The sequence below is a fragment of the Phascolarctos cinereus genome, unplaced genomic scaffold (assembly GCF_003287225.1).
Source record: "Phascolarctos cinereus isolate Bilbo 61053 unplaced genomic scaffold, phaCin_HiC Scaffold_5;HRSCAF=322, whole genome shotgun sequence".
Lineage (NCBI taxonomy): Eukaryota > Metazoa > Chordata > Mammalia > Diprotodontia > Phascolarctidae > Phascolarctos > Phascolarctos cinereus.
The window spans coordinates 402597534-402617129 of NW_027555958.1; the positions used below are offsets into that span (position 1 = coordinate 402597534).

The 19596-nt window shown below is 40.1% G+C and overlaps 1 protein-coding gene across 1 annotated transcript in view; it reads left to right on the forward strand.

The window, feature by feature from the left end:
* Positions 1–19596, forward strand: part of NIBAN1 (niban apoptosis regulator 1) — a 203620-nt gene that overhangs the window by 170713 nt on the left and 13311 nt on the right. The window contains exons 7-11 of the mRNA XM_020984400.2: positions 3087–3191; positions 3525–3687; positions 12955–13142; positions 14331–14492; positions 17022–17132. Coding sequence (XP_020840059.1) covers positions 3087–3191; positions 3525–3687; positions 12955–13142; positions 14331–14492; positions 17022–17132 — 729 coding nt within the window. The remainder of the gene's footprint in view (positions 1–3086; positions 3192–3524; positions 3688–12954; positions 13143–14330; positions 14493–17021; positions 17133–19596) is intronic.

Below are 19596 nucleotides of genomic sequence, written 5' to 3' on the forward strand. Positions count from 1 at the left end.
AGTGCCTGTCGATTGATTAATTGTTTCTCCTTCCTCCAGGGCCAGAAACTCCACTTGTAATGGTCCACCCATTGACATGGAAATATTCATTCATTCACTCAGTAAACACTTATTAAGTGCTTACTGTGTGCCAGTCACTGTGCTAAGTACCTGGGATACAAAAAGAGGCAAAAGACAGTTCCTGCCCTCAAAGAGCTTCCAAGCCAATAGCACTTTAAGCTGAGGTCTCTAACTTACATCTTGTAGCATATTTTTAAAGGAAACGTTGGAAAGAACCTGCTGACAAAGGCCTGAGGAGGGCTAATCTAACCCTGCCCATAAGGATCAGTTTCTTTTTCACCTGTACCTAAGCCACCTTGGCAACTGTGACTTAGTGGGAAAGGTAGGGGAATGAGAAGGGAACACACATTAAGTACCTACTATGTGCCAGGCACTGGGCTAACCTAAATATTTTCTCATTTGCTCCTCACAACAACCCTGGGAGCTAGGTACTTTCATGATCCTCATTTTACAGTTGAAACTGAGGCACACAGAGGGTTCAGTGACGTGCCTAAGGTCACCCAGCTCGTAAATGTCTAAGGAGTCTGATTTGAGCTCAGGGCTTCCTCACTCCACTCCCAGCACCTCAGTTCACTCTTGGTTTAGGAGTCAAGCGGCTGAGTTTGGTCCTGGGGCTGCCCCTAGTTAGTTGGCTGACTTTAACCTCTCTGAGCCTTCATTTCCTGCCTAAAAAATAAGGGAGCTGGGCTCAACGATCTCTTGGGGCCCTTCTTACTCTAAATGCCAGGGCACTTCTCTTTTGAGTATGGTAAATCGTTGGCTCTTTTCTATGTGAAAATATCCGTCATCCTCATGAATTTCTGTCACTCAGGATGTTTAAAAATCTTTTGCTTTTCAAGTTGTCTTAATTCAAGATTTCTATGGCTTCAGATCCAGGATCGAAACCTATAGCATTTTCTCACCAGATCACAGATTCTTTTCTCTTTTGTTAAAGTTATCTTTTGAACGAGTGAAAAGGCATTTTTTGAAAGTGCTTACTATATTTAAAGTACTTTGCTAAATTCTTGGGACACACATTCAAAAAGGGAAGCATTGTCTTCCCTCAAGAAGTTTACATTTCAATAAGGGAAGACAACTCTTTTAAAAGAGTAGCGGATGAGAGGTGATTGGACTAGAGAATCCATGGGATTGTGAGGAGAGCCATAGGACAACTGATTGACATGTTCTCTTCAGGTTGTAGTGTCCTTCATTCTCCAAGAGGACCATGTCATGAGGGAGGTGATGTCTTGAATTGCAAGTGAATTGGATTTAAGTGAGGGAGGGCTGTGCAAAGTTATCAGCCTCACTCTCTCCTCTGGAGCCACTGGGGTCTAGTGGTAAGATATAGATCAGGACCACTGCTGATGGCCCAGGTTGCAGTGGAGAATTTGGCTCTTTTAAGCTAAGATCTTTCCCAGGTCTCAGTTTGTCTGAGGCAATGCCCATTCACTGATTAAGGCTAGGTAAGAAAAGAGGCAAAAAATGACCTCTGTTACCTACTCAAAAAACAAAAATCAATCTGGGAGGGGAAGACTTTCAGGGTTTCTGGCCAAAACAGAAATAATTGCTATTTACACTCACTCTGAGCCATCAGAGCCCAAACAATGAAGGGGATTGGATGGAGACAGAGTAGTGGTGCTCAGGCAATGGCATTGCATGTGGCATGAGTGTAGCTGGAGGACAGTGGACATCCTCGTAATGATGGCTCTGATTTGGGCTAGTTATAGGAAGCTCTCACCAGTTTTTATTAATGCCTTTTATTTTTATATCAACCTACAAGCATAGGCCTACTATGTGCTATGCACAGAAGTTTACAAAATTTTTAAATAATACAGTCTGTTCCCTAAAGGGGCTTCCATTCTATAGGGATCATGGGATCATAGATCTATAGCTACGAGGGACCTCAAAGGCCAATCTCTCATTTTTACAGATGTGGAAAACTGAGGCCCTAAGAGGTTAAATGGCATGGGTAATGTTACACAATAGTAATGGGTCAGAGGTGGAATTTGAACCCAGCCAGGGAAGGCAACACAAATACAACCTGTACACATAGAATGCTTTTATAATACAGATACAAGATAAACAGAAGGTAATTTGGTGGAGAGACATCAGCAGCTAGAAATGTCAGGGAAGGTCTCATGTAGGATGTAGCATTTGAGCTGATCTTTGAAGAAGAATACAAGGGATTCTGAGGCAGACGTGAGGAGGGATAGAATCACCATCACATTCATTATGTTACATTACATTCAGCTCTGGATATGTTCCTCCTCACACCTCTTCCCAGTGAGCCATCTTCTGCAACAAAAAGAAAATTTAAAAAAAACAAACAAGTTAGCAACACTGACCTATATATTGACTATACAACATTCGATCCCTATAGTCCCTTATCCTTGCAATGAAGAGGAGGCACCTTCTTGCAACTCTTTCCCAGAGTCAGGCTTGGTCATTATAGTTATGCAGAGTTCAGTATCATTTGGTTGATCTTTTTTTATGCTGTTGTCATTTTGAATGTTGTTTTTCTGGTTCTTTTTACTCTGTTTTACATCAATTCTTTTGAATCTTCCTGTGCTCTGATTTCTTCATATCTGTCACTTCTGTGATGGAATATATTCTAGTATATTTATGTACCACTTTTTTTTTTGCCATTCCTCATTCAGTGGGTACCAACAGTATGCCTTATAGTTTTAGAGCCTGCTTCTCTTGTGGTTAGCACAGGGTAAGGCCAGCTAAGAGATCTATGTTCCAGCTGACTTGAAAGAAATGGCATTGAAGGAAAGGGCAGAGAACCAGAAGTTTTTCTTTCCTCTCCCCAACCATGGAAGTCATTTGATAATGTCTGTTTTGTTTTGTTTTGGCTAGGCAGTGGGGTTAAGTGACTTGCCCAGCTTCACACAGCTAATAACTGAGGTTGGATTTGAACTCAGGTCCTCCTGACTCCAAGGCTGGAGTTCTATCCATTGTGCCACCTAGCTGCCCCAGATGTTTTTCTAATTCAGTTGAACTCCCAAGGGCTGAAGCTATCTATGGTTTTTTTTTTGATCCTGTAGATCTTGAGCAACCTAGTGATGGAAGAGCTCTTGCCAACCCTTCAGACAGACCTCCTCCCTAAAATGAAAGGAAAGAAGAATGACAGAAAAAGAGCTTGGTTTGGTGTAAGTGACTCTTTTGCCTTATTAATGTTCTTGGCTTGTGGGTAAAACAAAATTAGCACTGCCTTCTCACAATCGGTGGCTTAAAAAAAAAAGAAAGAGAAAACTCTGGGTAGGGAATTGTATTTCAGGACTGTTCCTTGCTTCTGGCCCATCTCACTTGCATAAGGACAAAACCAAACTCACTGTGTGTTGGAAAGAAAAGCAAGACTTTTTTTTTGTTAGTTTATTCAAGTTGTGATGGTCCAATCAACAACCCTAATCTCTGTTCTTTGGCGTGTCAAGATAATAGTTTGTATGGCCCAGAACACTAATTTGTGTTATGCTTTGTTGTAGATTTTAGAAGAAGCCTACAACTTGGTCCAGCATCAAGTTTCAGAAGGATTAAGTGCTTTGAAAGAGGAATGCAGAGCTCTGACAAAGGGCCTAGAAGTGACCATTCGATCAGACATGGATCAGATCGTGAACTCAAAGAACTTCTTAGCTGGAAAAATCAGAGGTTAGAGATATGATGTTCTCTTCTTTATGGCCTCATTTCAGAGCTGTTCTCTGGAGAAACGTTATTAAACAGACATGTGTTTATGGCATCTAGTCATAAACCATTTCTATAATCCTATAGTATGCCTAAAATAAATAATTTGGGGTAATAATTAAAACAATGGAGGGGGAGGAGTGATAATTGTTTGACAGCTCTCATCCTGTTTAGCAAGTGCCAGAAAAGAATCACTTTTGCCCTTAATGTGATTCTTCGACATTCTTCTTGGATTAGGTGGCTTCCTAGATTCCTTTCATCTCTTAAGATTATGCCATTCTGATTTTGTGATTCAGTCTCTCTGTCTCCAATCCCAACCTCCAATCCACCGCTGTCAGATTTATCTTCCTAAGGCTCAGGTCCAGTCGTGTCACTCCCTACTGAAAAGCCTCCAATGGTTGACTCCCTGTTATCTCTAGGATTTCTCTGAGATGTCTCTGACTTGTTCTAGGAGGTGGCTTTGTGTTGTAAAAAGAGTGCTAGAGGTAGAGTCATCAGAGACCTGGGTTCAAATCTCACCTCTAACACTAACTGTGTGACCATTACCAAGTCTATGAATCATAGAATTTGAGAGCTAGAAGGGATTTCAGCAGTTTTCTAGTTCAAGCCATAAAAAATGGAATCCCTACTGTAACATATCCAACAAATAACCATCTAGCCTCTTCTTGAAGACCTTTAAAGAGGCCTTGAAGCAGCCCATCCTACTTTTGGAGTGGTCTAATTATTAGAAACTTCTTATTGACATGAAGGCTAAACTTGTCTCCTTGAAATTCTCACCTCCCTCCATTTGTTCCTGATTCAGCCCTTTGGGGCCAAAAAGAATGGATCTCATCCCTGCTCTATGTGACAGCCCTTCAGAAACTTAAGGATTGTTTCCTTCTTTAAGGTTGTTCTTTCCCTCTCTAGGCGAAATATGCCCAATCATGAACTCATGGCCATTCACCATCCTCCTGTGGACATACTCCAGTTTGTCAATGCCATTTTTTTTAACTGTGATACCCAAAAATGAATACATTGCTCCAGTTGAGGTCTGATAAGGGCAAAGTACAGTGGGATTATCTCTTCTCTGTTCCTGGAAACCAGATCCCTCTTAGTCCCAAAGTTTTATTAGTTGTTGTTGACACTTGACCTCACTGCTTATATTAAATTTATAGTCCACTAAAATACTCAAATCCTTTTTTTTTAGAAGGAATGCTGTCTATCTTATACTTGTGAAGTTCAGTTTTTGTACCCAAGTGTAATATTTTACATTCATTCTTATTAGATATTATGTTATTAGATTCAGCCCAATGATCTACCAGGGATGAGGAATCTGCAGCCTTGAGGCCATATGTGGCCTTCTAGGTCCTTGGGTGAGGCCTTTTGACTGAGTCCAACTTCTACGGAACAAATCCTTTTATTAAGGAGATTTGTTCTGTGAAGTTTGGGTTCAGTCAAAGGGCTGAACTTGAGGACCTAGAGGGCCATACATGGCCTTGAAGACACAGATTCTCCACCCTGATAGCTTGTTAAGAACTTTTTGGATCTGGATTTGGTCATTATTGTGCTCTCCATCTCAGCTTTGTTTCATTTGCAAATCTAATGAGCATACCATCTGTGTCTTTATCTAAATCATTCATGAAAATGTTAAACACACAGGGCTAACCACAAATTCCGGAGACACTCCACTAGAGATTTCCTGTCTGTCATGTTGACATTGAGCCATGAACAACTATTCTTTGAGTCTAGCCATCCAACTAGTTCTGAGTCCAAGTGATTGATTAGGCTCTAATCTACTTATCTCCACAAAAAATATTATGAACTACTTTATCAGAAGCTTTGCTAGAAATCTAGGTAAATTATGTCTGAAACATTTCCTCCAGATAATAGCCTAGTAATCCTGTCAGAAAAGGAGATGGGCTCAGTCCGAAATGTGTTCTTGATGAAGCCACGCTGGCAATTTGTAATCACTGCATCCGTTTCTAAGTATTCAGCAATGATATCTTTACTCCTTTCCAAAATTCATCCCTGAAATAGAAGTCAAATTCACTGACCTAGAATTTGTACATACTGTTCTCTTCCTGTTATCGAAAATCAGAAAAATGTTTGCTCTTTTCAAATCTTTTAGTACCATAATCCATTTTCCACTATCTTTCAAATATCAGTGACAATGGCTTAGCAGTCATATCTGCTAGTTCTTTCAGTAATCGAGAATGTAGTTCATCTGAGCTAGGTGACTTGAATTCATCAAAGGCAGCTGGGTATTCTGTCACTGACTCTTTACTCATCTTGGCTATCAACTCAGTGTTAGTCATTTTTGTTCTGTCATTTCCAGGGTAAAGGCTGTTCTGTTTTGCAAAGAAAACTAAAACAAAATAAAGAATTAAGCATCTATGTCTTCTCTGTGTTGTCAGTTATCATCATACTATCAACCCAAAGCAAAAAGCTATGCCTTTTTTGATCCTTTGTTTCCCCATCTAGCTAAAAATCCCCCTTTTGTCATCTTTTTTTTTCCAGGACTAGGTCATGTTCTTTTATTCATCTTCTGGTATCTGGACTTTCTTCCATTTTCTGTATGTTTCTTGTTTTTTTTTAATTTTATTAATTTATTTTATTTATCAACAATCACTTCCATATGCTTTTGAGTTGAAAATTTTTCTCCCCCTTCCTCCCCCCTCCCACCCTCCCCAAGATGGCACACATGATATAGGCTTTACATTTACATTCCTATTAAACATATTTTCACATTAGTGAAGTTGTAAGTAAAAGTTAAAACCAATAGGAGGAACCATCAGAAAGATGAAGCAAAACTCAACAGAAGGTAAAAATAAGTGATAGCAATTGGACTTCCATAGTTCCTTCCTTGGATGTGGACAGCATTTTGCATCCCGAGGCCTCTGGAGATGTCTTAGATCCTTGTAATGCTGAGAAGGGTTCAGTTTAACAATATTAGTCATTGCATAATGTGGCTGTTATTGTGTACAAAGTCCTCTTGGTTCTGCTCACTTCACTCAGCATCAGACCATATAAGTCTTTCCAGGTTTTTCTGAAGTCAGCCTGTTCATCATTTCTTATAGCACAATAGTATTCCATTACATTCATATACCATAACTTGCTCAGCCATTCCCCAATTGATGGGCATCCTCTCAATTTCCAATTCTTTGCCACCACAAAAAGAGCTGCTATGAATATTTTTGTACATGTGGGTCCTTTTCCCATTTGTTTGATCTCTTTGGGATATAGCCCTAGAAGTGCTATTGCTGGATCAAAGGGTATGCACATTTTTATAGCCCTTTGGGCATAGTTCCAAATTGTTCTCCAAAATGGTTGGATCATTTCACAACTCCACCAACAATGTATTAGTGTTCCAGTTTTCCCACATCTTCTCCAACATTTATCATTTTCCTGTTTTGTCATGTTGGCCAATCTGATAGGTGTGATGTGGTACCTCAGAGTTGTTTTGATTTGCATTTCTCTAATCAATAAGATTTAGAGCATTTTTTCATATGACTATAGATGGCTTTAATTTCTTCATCTGAGAACCGTCTGTTCATATCCTTTGACCATTTATCAATTGGGGAATGGCTTGTCTTCTTATAAATTTGTCTTAATTCTCTATCTATATGTTTCTTGTGAAAATCTTAAGTTGGTTGGTATGTTCCCTGTGCACTGACATTAATCTTTTCAGACAAATCCCATTTTTCTCTTTGTTGGAATTGTTTCCCTTTCTGTGTTCAGAATATCATTTTTGAGCATTTCATATCACTTCTGGGCTGACTTCCCTACATTTTAGTCAATGGAATCCTTCTTGTATGTCCTCTGAAGTTTTTGAAATCAACTTTCCCCAAATCTAGGCTATATGTCAGACATGCCAACAAATTTATACAAAGCAAGCTATGTACCAGATAAATAGGACATAGTTAACAATGGGAAGACACTAGAATTAAGAAATTTTGGGGAAGGCTTCTAGTAAGAGATGGGTTTTAGTCGGGACTTAAAGGAAGCAAGAGAAATCAGTAGACTCTTTCTCCCTAAGAAAGGAGAGCATTCCAAGCACAGGGAAGAGGCAAAGAAAATGCTCAGAGATGAGAGAGGAGGTGTCTCTCACATCTGCCCATGGAACAGACAGGAAGCCAGTGTCATTGGAGCTAAGAGTACCTGGTTGAGGGAGGGGGCGGAGTAAGGTATAAGAAGACTAGAAAGATAGGAGAGGGAGGATGTGTGTGTGTGTTGTGTGTGTGTGTGTGTGTGTGTGTGTGTGTGTGTGTATCCATGGATTTCACTTCTGGTTCTATTTTTGGATTTTTGTTTCCTGTGAATTTCTAGATTGTAAATTTCTCCTGTGAATCTCCTATGAATTTCTGAAATTCTCAGCTACTGTTTATTGTTATACTTTCTTCTTATACTTCTATTGGGGTATATACATAGTCTTCTCAAGATAGCAGGAAAAAACATCCTTATTAACCTTTGGTGTACTCCACCTCTAGCCAGGACTCTGTCAGCCCTATATTGTAAGCTGTGATCCAGAAATTCAGATCCCATTGTCAGGTGTTCACTTCCCAAATTAATTATTCTCTTCTGTATTCCTTTCCTTCAATGGGCAGCAGTGAGAGAAACACAGCCTTATGGTCTTCAGTTTCTTGCCCAAGACTTTATAATCATTGGCAATACTTTTTACATTCCTCTTGAAAGTGTCACTTGTGCCCATGTGAATCACCAGGAGTGGGTAGTTCATGTGTTGGATACATGCCTGAGGAGAACAGCAGACCTTTCTGAAAACCTCTGAGCAGGGAATTACCAACTTCTACTACTCTTCTCTTCTTCCTCTACCCATTACTAAATAATCTCTCACCTGACAGCTTCTCCACTACGCCGTCCTTGGAGCAACAAGCAGTTGCTTTCTAACATCTAACCGTTTCCTCTTCAGAATAAGCCTCAAATCTCTTTTTCACTCTAATTGTACAACTGTCTTTTTCCTTTCCTTTCTCCTTTGTCTACACTTCCATTTTCTGTCATTCTGACAAGCATCAGGCCTCCCCTCCTCAATCTCAAGTACCTGTCTTTCCCATGGAATCCTTATTTCTGATTTCTTTCATTCTCCCTAGCAACTTGAAGTGTGAAGAGGCATTTTAAAAGGTTCTCCTTTACCTTCTCCTGCATGAGGGAGAAACCTACTCTTGTAACATAGATAATAGCCACTTGACTGTAGCAGAAATGGAAATATCATGTATTTGATATAAGTCACTACAGAATTTTCCCTCCTCTTCTTCAGTTTTGTTTCTTGAGCGTGTATGTGTTAAAATTGTGGGTGTTCAAGCTTAAGCACCTAGTTAAAACTTTTTATAGCAACTTCACCCAAATTCCTTTCATTTGTTTCAGCAACTCCACCCATAGCCAGAGCCCCAGCCATATCCATCTTCCCTTCAGCTTTGCACCAATCTTGTCTGTTTCATCAATTTGACCATATTGCCCTACCAATTTCCATAAATTAATTTTTTCACTTTCCTTTTCCTACTTTCTTTGCCTTGTCTTGCCAACTACCTTATCCTTCTTGCCTCTGTCTCTTCAAGTTCTATTCTCTAATCCTTTTATATGCAAATTAGATGCTGGGAAACTGGACATTTCAGTCATCTTCACCCTGATGAGTATTTTTTTCATTGTTGGGCTGCCTTTTCCTATCTCATAAATTTCCTTCTTTCTGCCCCTTTCCACTAGCCAAACTATGTGTAATAATAATAATAAGGACTAGCGTTTATATAGCTCTTCCTATGTGCCAGGTATTGTGTTAACCACTTTACAAATATTATGTCATTTTATCCTAACTACAACCCTGGGATGTAGATGCCCCATTTTATAGTTGAAGAAACAGAGGCAAACAGAGGTTACACAACTTGCTGAAGGTCACACAGTGAGTGTCTCAAGCTGGATTTAAAACCATTTCTTCCTAGCTCTAGGCCTGGTGCTGTGCACACTATGGTGCCACCTCGCAGCTTTGGCTGCACTCTCTTACATAAGGACCAAATAAGGCAATGTATGTAGAGTGCTTTGTGTAACTAATGGTGCTATTTGTTGTTATTTATTCATTTCAATCATTTCCAACTCTTTGTGACTTCACTTGGAGTCTTCTTGGCAAAGATACTGGAGTGGTTTGACATTTCCTTCTCTGACTCATTTTACAGATGAGGAACTGAAGCAAATAGGGTTAAATGACTTTCCTAGGGTCACACAGCTAACAAGTGTCTGAGGCTGGATTTGAACTCAGGTCTTCCTGACTCTAGGCCCTGGGGGCACTCTATCCACTGCTCCACCTAGCAGCCCTATGGTGCTATTTGCATGTCAGCTCTTACTACCCTTCCAGCCTTATTTCATATTTATATTACTCCCCTTTATTTACCTTGCTGTGTCCAAATGTAAACCTTTGTCATTTCTACCTCTTACAATCCTTCAAGGCTCAAATGTCACCTCTTTCATGAAGCTCTCACTGATGTCTCCGCTTTCACATACTTTCCCTTTGGAAATTACCTTATATTGATTTATCTATGTATATGTTGTATGCCCCCAGCAGAATGTAACCTCCCTGAGGTCAGGGACTATTTTATTTTGTCTTTGTGTCTCTTATTACTTGGTCTTGTACATAGTAGAATATATTATACGTTTTTGTTAAATAAAATGGAATGGAAAGATCTTAAAAGTTATCATACAGAAATGAGATTAGATTTGCTTTGCTTGTCTTAGAACAATTGTATGCCTATAATACCTCTCAAACTCACGTTTTCTATCGCAACTGCCACTGCCTTGGCGTAAGCCCTCATTATCACCCACCTGGCCTATACTGCAATAGTCTCCTTATGGGTATTCTACCACTGCTCACTCCCCTCCTCAATCTATACTTCATACTTTTGTCAGAATGTCCTTTCTTACACGTGGGTCTTTTTGTTTCATTGCTAAGCTCAAAATTTTTCTGTAGCTACTATTGCCTGACAAATAATGTTTAAATCTCCTGTGCCTGGCATTCAAGGCCTTACCCAATCTAAAAGGGAGTTTCTGCTCTACCTTCCCAGCCTTTTTTCATATTATTCCCCTTTAAAACTTTGGTTCAATTAAATCAGATTACTCTTTGACCCTGAGCATGTTACCTTCACTTACCTCTCTGTGCCTTCCCTAGCCCTGTTTCCTGTGTCAAAAATACTCTCTCTCTTCACTTATTGAATTCCTATTCATTCTTTAAAGTCCAATTCAAATGCCTCCTCCTTCAAGAAGTTTTCCTTGAACTCTGGTCAATGAAAAACCTCCTTCAGATGCACCACTGGTCCTGTAACTCTCCAATGCACCTGTCACATACTATGTTTTATAATTGCCTGGTTTGGTAGCTTATCTCCTTCCTAGACTATAAGTTTAATGAAAGTGGGGGCTTCTTGTCTAAAATGTGTATCTCCCCACATCCCCTAGCCCAGTGCTCTGCATCTACAAAGCACCCAATCGATGCTTATTGTATCATTCTAAGTGTAATTAAAAAGGCACCAACAAAACACGAAAGTAATCGGGAGTGAGGAGAGCTCCCTCCCAGCTGGGGAGATTTGGGATGACTTCATGAAGGAGACAGAATGTGAGCCAGCTTGGAAGGATGTGAATAGAGATAGCTGGGAGGTGATGGCCTAATATACAGAATAGCTTGAGCCAAGACAAAGAGTTGGGAAAATACAGAGCCTGTTGAGTTAATGGCAAACAGTCCAATTTGGCTGGAACTTAGGTCATGTGCAGGGGTGTAGTTGGAGATAAGGCTAAAATTGTAAGTTGGAGTCAGATCTGACTATGGCAGGGGAGAAATTTTGAATTCTTCATCATTACCGTTCTCCACCTCTGTCCACTTTATACCTCCCTCTGCCCCTCCCTCTGCCCCTCCACCCCCTGGCTTGACCAGCAGGTTGGAGGCTATTGTAGAGGCTCAGGATATTGTTGTGCCTTTCTTTTTCAGGACTACCTTTCATGATTGTTCTATCATTTTAATAACATGCTTGTTAGAATTACTATTGTGAATGTTATCATTCTCTTTTATTTCCATGGCAAATTGTTTTGTGGCTTAATAGCTACCCAGTGATTCAAATTATATTCATAGTTTTTTTCTTTAGAAAAAACTTTATGAAACAATCATTTTATTGACCAAAGAAAATTCTAAGTCTTTCCCATATATTTGTGGAGGAATAATGTGCAAAGTTCTGTCCTAGAAATTGGGGAAAGACAAAAAAGACAAAAAACAAAACATGCTCTGCTCTCAAAAAACTTATATTCTACTGGGAGGATGCAACAGGTAAGCAAAGAAATGCAGATAGTAATCTATACAAAGTAATTTCAGGAGGAAGCAGATCATACTATATAGTGCTAGAAGTAACCCCTTCATTTTATAAGTAAATACAGTATTATATACCTGGAACTATATATACGTATATATGTATATGTGTATATATGTGTATATATATATATATATATATATATATATATATATATATATATATATATATATATATGTATATGTATATATACAGACACACACACACACATACAATATGTGTATATGTATGTGTGCATTCACGTATATATTTATTGGAATGGAACTTCACTTTCATTGGTGTTGGGGGTAGTAAACTCCTCATGAGGAAACTGTCTTTACCAATGTAGCTCAGTCTCCATTCTGCAACTTAATGGATTAGAGAGTTGTCTGGAATATTGACAGGTTCTGTGATTTTCCCAGGATCACACAAGCCAATATTGTCAGAGGTGGGACTTGAACTCAGGTCTTCTTGACTCTGGGGTTCTCTATCCACTGTACCTCACTGCCTTTCCCAGTATTTTCCTATATTATATAAATGTATTTGAAAGTACAATGAAATATCCAGAAGTGTGAGGTACCAGAATTTTCTCCTTTTGTATCAGATATATGTCACCTTCTTTGCATATTTGTAAGAAATAGAAGAAATGTGTTTCTATCCCAGAGCAAAAGAAATCTTGGGGAGAGAAGGGACTTTGGAAAATAGTCAGATACAGTGAGACAATAGCTATATATGACAGTGATCATTTGAGAGTAAAACAGGGCACAGTAAATGCCAAGCTGGGTTGGCATGGCAGTGGAGGGCTGTCAGGAAGCCCAGGAGAGCCCTTGGAGTACCTTGTCAGCTGCTAGTCTGACTTGACTTCTGACCCTTCTGCAGCCATTTCTACAGCTACCCCAAACTCATGACTCTTTGTTTCCTACCTCAGTGATGGTGGCTGAACCTGCCGGACGAACTTGTGCAGAGAGTGTACAACCATTCCTGTCTTCCATCTTGGAGGAACTCATGGGGCCAGTGAGTTCTGGGTTCAGTGAAGTCCGGGCCCTTTTTGAAAAAGAGGTGAATGAAATCAGCCAAAGTTTTCAGACCAACAAAGATCCTGCTCAGCTGAAGGAGGTAAAGAAATGAAGTGGAACTGCCAATTGCAGATGGGATCATGTGGCTATTTGAGGACTCTTCATATTGGCAGAGCTCTATTTGATTTTTTTTTAATGGATAACACTGTATAGCTAGAGCAATGAGAAAGTTTGGGATAATGATTTTCACTGTAACTTACACTTGAGAATCTGCCATCATTCTTGATTAATTGAATCCCCTAAAATTCTCTCCATGTCTTAGTAAAATGACAACAGTCTCTTTATGATAACAAATGTTAACAGGTCAGATTTCTGTGCTATCCTTTCAGAGGCTTCCCTCCAGGGGATATCAATCTATCAATCACAATTCTTTGGATCCAATCATCCAGGCAAATCCAAATTTACCTAACTGTACAATCATTTGGCCCACATCTCTTCATTTTTTTTTAATAAAAGAACACTATAAGAGACATAAGTCCAGGAATATTATGTCTATGTCATTCTCTTGATCTTTTGGTCTAATAGTCCTTTAAAAAAAGTTAGTCTGGTTTGAGTTGTTCTTGATGAAAGCATGGCACCATCATTGCTTCCCTTTCAAAGTGTTTCAACTCATCCCTTTTACAATGAATTTTGCCAGAAATCACTGTTAGGCTCAAGGTAAGGAGAAACTTTCTGACAATTAGAGCCATCCCAAAGTAGAATGGATTGCCTCAAGAGGTAGTGAATTCTTTATTGGTGGAAATTTTCAGATGCAGGCTAAGTGATACCATTGATAGCATTCCTGTTCAGGTATTGGTTGGCCTGGTAGAATTCTGATGCCCCTTCTAACTTTGGAATTCTACAACCTGCATTTTCCTGAAGTTCCATAGGGAGTAGGTAGAACTGGAATTTCTCCACAGCTCTGTACCTCCTCTACCAGTAGGATTATCCTAATACCAAGAACAACAGCCATCCCAGGTCTTGCTTCCTTACCCACTAAAGAAAGGCAAAAAATTCTGGAGAGAAGAAGACATAGTAAGAAGGGAAAGCAGGAGCAATGATTCTGGGTGCTTTTCATCCACTATGAATCAACAGAGCAGAAAAATATAGCAAGTTGTAGATTTCGTAGACATAGGTTTCTTATCTTTAGAAACACACTCATGCACAGAATCCTTGAGAATTTAGGATGCATTCTTTGAAATCAGTCTCTTCTCCCTCAAGATTATTATGTTTTTTCATCAAATTATAGCACTTGGACCAGCTGAGGAATCTTCCACTGAACTCAGTGAAGATGGAACCTTGTTACTTGAAAGTCAACCTACTCCAAGAACAACTCCAAGACCTCAAGAGCCGCTTCAAGTTCCCCCACATTGACTTGGTGGTACAGAGGACCCAAAACTACATGCAAGAAGTGGGTGAAATAAGGGTATTCCCTTGGGAGAGGCAGGGACGGTGGAAAGGGTAGCAGATCAAGATACCAAACAGAGAAGAAATATTCCCAGTCCTAAAGGAGCTAGTCTTTGGTAGGACATTTCCCATAGGATTGGGGGTTTGGCAGGGGTGGGAAGAAAGGAAGGTTCCAAGATGGTTTTTGCTCAATGCTAGGCGCTTTAAAGCATGCTTCTACCACTACCACCCCAGATGCTGCTTCCTTGACCACTAAAGTGAAGTGAAAAATTCTGGAGAGAAAAGGAAATAGTAAAAAGGGAAAGTAGGAACAATAATTCTGGGTGCTTTTCACCCACTAAGAATCAGCAGAGCAGAATTAAAGCTGTCAGAATTCAACTGAATAGAATTCCATTCAACAAACAAAAATTGAAGTGTAGCCATCTTTCCACTCCCACCCCATGCAGAAAATGGAGCTAGGAGAGATCATAAGATCCTCCTACATAGTCTCTTTCCTCTCTGGGTTTTTATGACACTGCTCTCTCCTGGTTCTCCTCCAACCTGTGTCAACATTCTTTCTCAGTCCTCTTCATTCACTCATCATCCAAGTCATAACTGTGATTGTCCCACCAAGGCTCCTCTCCTACTTTCCCTTCTCTTTCCGGTCTACTCCAGATCTCTCACCAGGTGATCTCAACTTACCAGCTCCCATGGGTTTAATTACAATCTCTCCACTCATGACTTTTATTTATCTATCTAGATGTATGTATCTAGGGGCAGCTAGGTGGTGCAGTGCTTAGAGCACTGGTCCTGGAGTCAGGAGGACCTGAGTTCAAATGTGACCTCAGATATTTACCACTTGTGTGACCCTGAGCAAGTCACCTAACCCCTATTGCCTCAAAAAAATTACTTTAAAAAAGTCTACTTATTTAGCCTTTAGCTGTCTCTTGAACCATGGTGGGGAAGGGGTAGAGTGGGAAATTGCCTACTGCATATTTTGAACTGGATGTCCCATAGCCATCTCAAATTAAAAGTGTACAAAACAGAACTGATCTTTTCCCCAAAACCATCCCCGCTCCAAATTCCCCTCTTTCTGCTAATGGTACCACCATCCTTCTAATCATCCAGTTCACAAACTCAGTCATCATCAACTCCTCACTTTCACTCACCCACACATGCAATGTGTCACTAAATGTTGTTTCTGTCTTCACATCTCTTTATATGTATCTTCTTCTGTGCCCTCACAAAGCCGCCACCCTATTTCAGATTTTTTTGTTTGTTTGTTATTGTTGTTGTTGTTTTTAGGCAATTGGGGTTAAGTGACTTGCCCAGGGTCACACAGCTAGTAAGTGTCAAGTGTTTGGTCTGAGGCTGGATTTGAACTCAGGTCCTCCTGACTTCAGGGCTGGTGCTTTATCCACTGTGCCACCTAGCTGCCCCTCTATTTCAGGTTTTATCACCTCTCACATAGACTACTGCAATAGCCTCCTAATTGGTCTTCCTGTATCCAACCTCTCCCCTCTCCAATCTGTACTCCATGAAATTGCCAAATTGATATTCCTAAAGAGCAAGACTGAACATTTTACAACTCCACTCAAGAATCTTCAGTTGCTCCCCATTGCCTTTAGGATAAAACCTTAACTTTTTTTTTTGGTAGCATTTAAAGCCCTTCATAACCTGGCTCCAGCCTGTTATTCCAGGTTAATTAAACATTATTCTCCCTCATATATCCTAAATTGCAGCCGAACTGGCCTACTTGCTTTTCCCCATACATGACATGTCATCCATCTCTCACCTCTATGCCTTTACATGCCCCCTTCATGACTAGAATGTTCTCCATCTCCCTCTTAATACTCCCTTCTCCCATCAAGGAGCTTGCCCCTTCCTTCAATAGACCTTTCCTGATTCCCCCAGGTAATGTGCCCTCCATCACTTTGTGTTTATTTCATACGTATCCTGTATTTACTTGTCTCTGAATATTTTAATAACCCCTTACATTATAAGCTGCTAGGTGGCTAGAGTCAGGAGGACCTGAGTTCAAATCCAGCCTCAGATACTTGACACTTACTAGCTGTGTGACACTGGACAAGTCACTTAACCCTGATTGCCTCAAAAAAAAATATAAGCTCCTTGAGAACAAAGATTGTTTCATTTTTGTCTTTATATCCCCAGCACCTAGCACAAAGCAGGGCACATAGTAGGCACTCAATAAATGACTGTTGATTTGTTGATTCCATTCAAATTAGAAAAGAAAGGACATCAGGAAAAAAAATCCCAGGTGAGAATGCAGCCTCTTACAGTTTTTATCCTGGCCACTGAGAGACCTATTTCAGGAGGCAGACACATGGAGAGGGTTTTAGGTCATCATACCCAGAAGCTCTTCTTCTTGGCCAGCCTTGGAGCAGCGCTTAGAGGAACTGCCCCGATTTAGACAGTGGAAAGGGGAGAGCGGAGAAGGGGGAGGGTTCCAAGTGAATGTTGTAGAACATAGAAGCAGCACCTGTGATCAGTAATGTCACTCTGGCTCTGTTCATATGTTGGCTTTGATTTCTAGCTCATGGAAAATGCAGTCTATACTTTCGAGCAGCTTCTATCTCCCCATCAACAAGGAGATGTGTTCAAAATCTCAACAGCCATTGAAAAAGTCAAGAAACGAGTCTTAAAGGTAAAATAAATCCTTTTTTCAATGGAAGTATTGTATAAAATAAGATTATGGCTCCTATGTTTTTTACGTTAAATGTAAAATGCCTTTCCACTGTTTTTGTCTCCCACCCTTTACTTCTCTTTCCTTCACAAAATTTTGAGAGTTGGCAGGAACCCCAGAGACCATCAAATTTGTAGCTGAACAAGAATCACTTTCACCCCATCCATACCCAATGAGCAGTTCACCATTCTTCCTGAGGCAGCCATTGCACTATGGAGGAGCTCTAATTGATAGGAAGTTTTTTTCAAACAATGAGTCAGAAATCTGACTTGCAATTTCCACATAGTAAATGCTCTTAGTTTAGCCTTCTCTGTGACCAAGCAGAACAAATGTAATCCCTTTTCTACGTGCTTACGCCTTATATACTTGAAGACAGTTACCATGTTCCCTCCCTCACTGGTCTTCGCTTTTCCCTTCCCATTCCTCTCCCATCCTTCCCTTCCCCTCACTTTTCAGTTTGTCTTTATTCCTCACCCTTTCCCCCTTCCCTCTCCTCCTCCTCTCTCTCTCTCTCTGAAACACTTTTCATAATTAGAACCAAATAATTTTATCAGGATTTTCCCCCACCGTGGGGCTTTTGTGTTTGTTCTGCCATCTGGTGGATCTTTGTGGAACTACAGGTCCTTTGGCAGCATTACTTTTCAAAAGACAGTCACGAAGTGATAGCTTAATATAACCCCAGATTGGTCCAGAGAGCATGCCAGATGAAATCATTTACTTCTAGTATGTTTTATTCATTTCAAGGAAAGAAACTTAATTTAGCAACTTGTTAAAGTGGTTCTAAATTGCATCTACCAAGGCAATAGACCAGAGCAGACATGAATGCAGAATTGATCCTTGAAATGTAAAGCCACATTGGCAGGAGCAGACACTGGAGGCCAAAACGTTGGCATTAAAAGTAACGTTGCTTTATTTTAATAAAAAAAAGCATCAAAACCATTATAGGGCTGAAAGATACAGAACGAATGATAGCAACTTTGGAATCCTAAAAATGAGAGCAGTAAGGGACTTTGAAGATCATCTACTCCAACCCTTTAATTTAACAGATGAGAAAACTGAGTGCCAGAGAGGATAAGGAAATTGTCCATTGTTATACAACTACCTAGAATTCATACCTAGAACCCAGATTTCCTGGTACCTAAACCAGTGTTCTCCACTGCCCCGTAGGGAAAATATGTAAGTCAGGAGATTAGGCATGAATCAGATCTTTCTAGGTAATCATTTAATCATAGGTCAGCTGTATACCAAGCAAAGAATGGATCACCCTTACTATGGTGTCTCTAGGCCCACAGGGTGCTCAGGGCAAGGCCAGCTCATTCTTTACCAACTAGGCAACATCAGTATCAGAACAAAGGTTCTGTCCATATCCTCTCTTACAGGAGAGAGGTTCTTCTAAGACACGCCCTAAGTGCAGTGAATGTAGGTTATTGTGTGAAAAAAATAGATCTGAGTTTGAGACGGGAAGTTACTAGACATAAACTCAAAGATCCAGTCCTGTCCCCAAATTCACTTAGAATGTGGAGAAGGCAGCTTCATTTTGTCAGGCTTGGGTTTCCTTCCTGTTAGATAGAGTCAGCAGCATCTAGCAGAAAGAGTCCTTGATGGGGCAGCTGGGTGGAGTAATGGAGAGAGCACTAGCCCTGGAGTCAGGAGGACCTGAGTTCAAATGTGACTTCAGACACATAATACTTCCTGGCTGTGTGACTCTGGGCAAGTCACTTAACCCCAATTGCCTCACAAAAAAAAAAAGTCCTTGACTTACCAGTTGTGTGACTCAACACAGGCAATTCCCATAGCCTCTCAAGTCTCCATTTACCTATTCATAAAATTGGAACAGTGACATTTGCCTTACTTACCTCAGATATTTGTTGAGAATCAAATGAGATGATGAATATAAAATATTTTATCCCTATATAGAACTACAGAAATGTCAGTTATTGCTTTTATCATCATCACCATTGTTGTTGCTGCTATTGCTGTTAGAGTCTCCTTATCTTTTTTTTATGGAGTTCCTATAAAGCCCAAGGACAAGTTGCTAGCCTGCTCCTTTTATAGTTAACGTTTTGTGAACGCTTGCACAAGTATACAAAATGTCTGCTTCTTGTAATTGAATAAAACATTGAGATGTAAATTCTTCTTCTGTAAACTCATTAAAAGCATTTTTAAGACAATTGTGGTATCAGACGGAACAAAAGAGATGGCAAATACATCCTTCTGTTCCCAAGTGGTTTACATTTTTTCCTGCTAGGTCTTCATTTTTGAAAGCTTTTCTTTCAGAGCTAACTAGGTCTCACAATGGATAGAATGTTAGAGCTGGAATAAGGAGTTCAAATGTGACCTCAGACATTTACTAACTGTGTGACCCTGAGCAAGTCACTTAACCTCTATCTGCCTCTGTTTCCTTATCAGTAGAATGGGGATGATA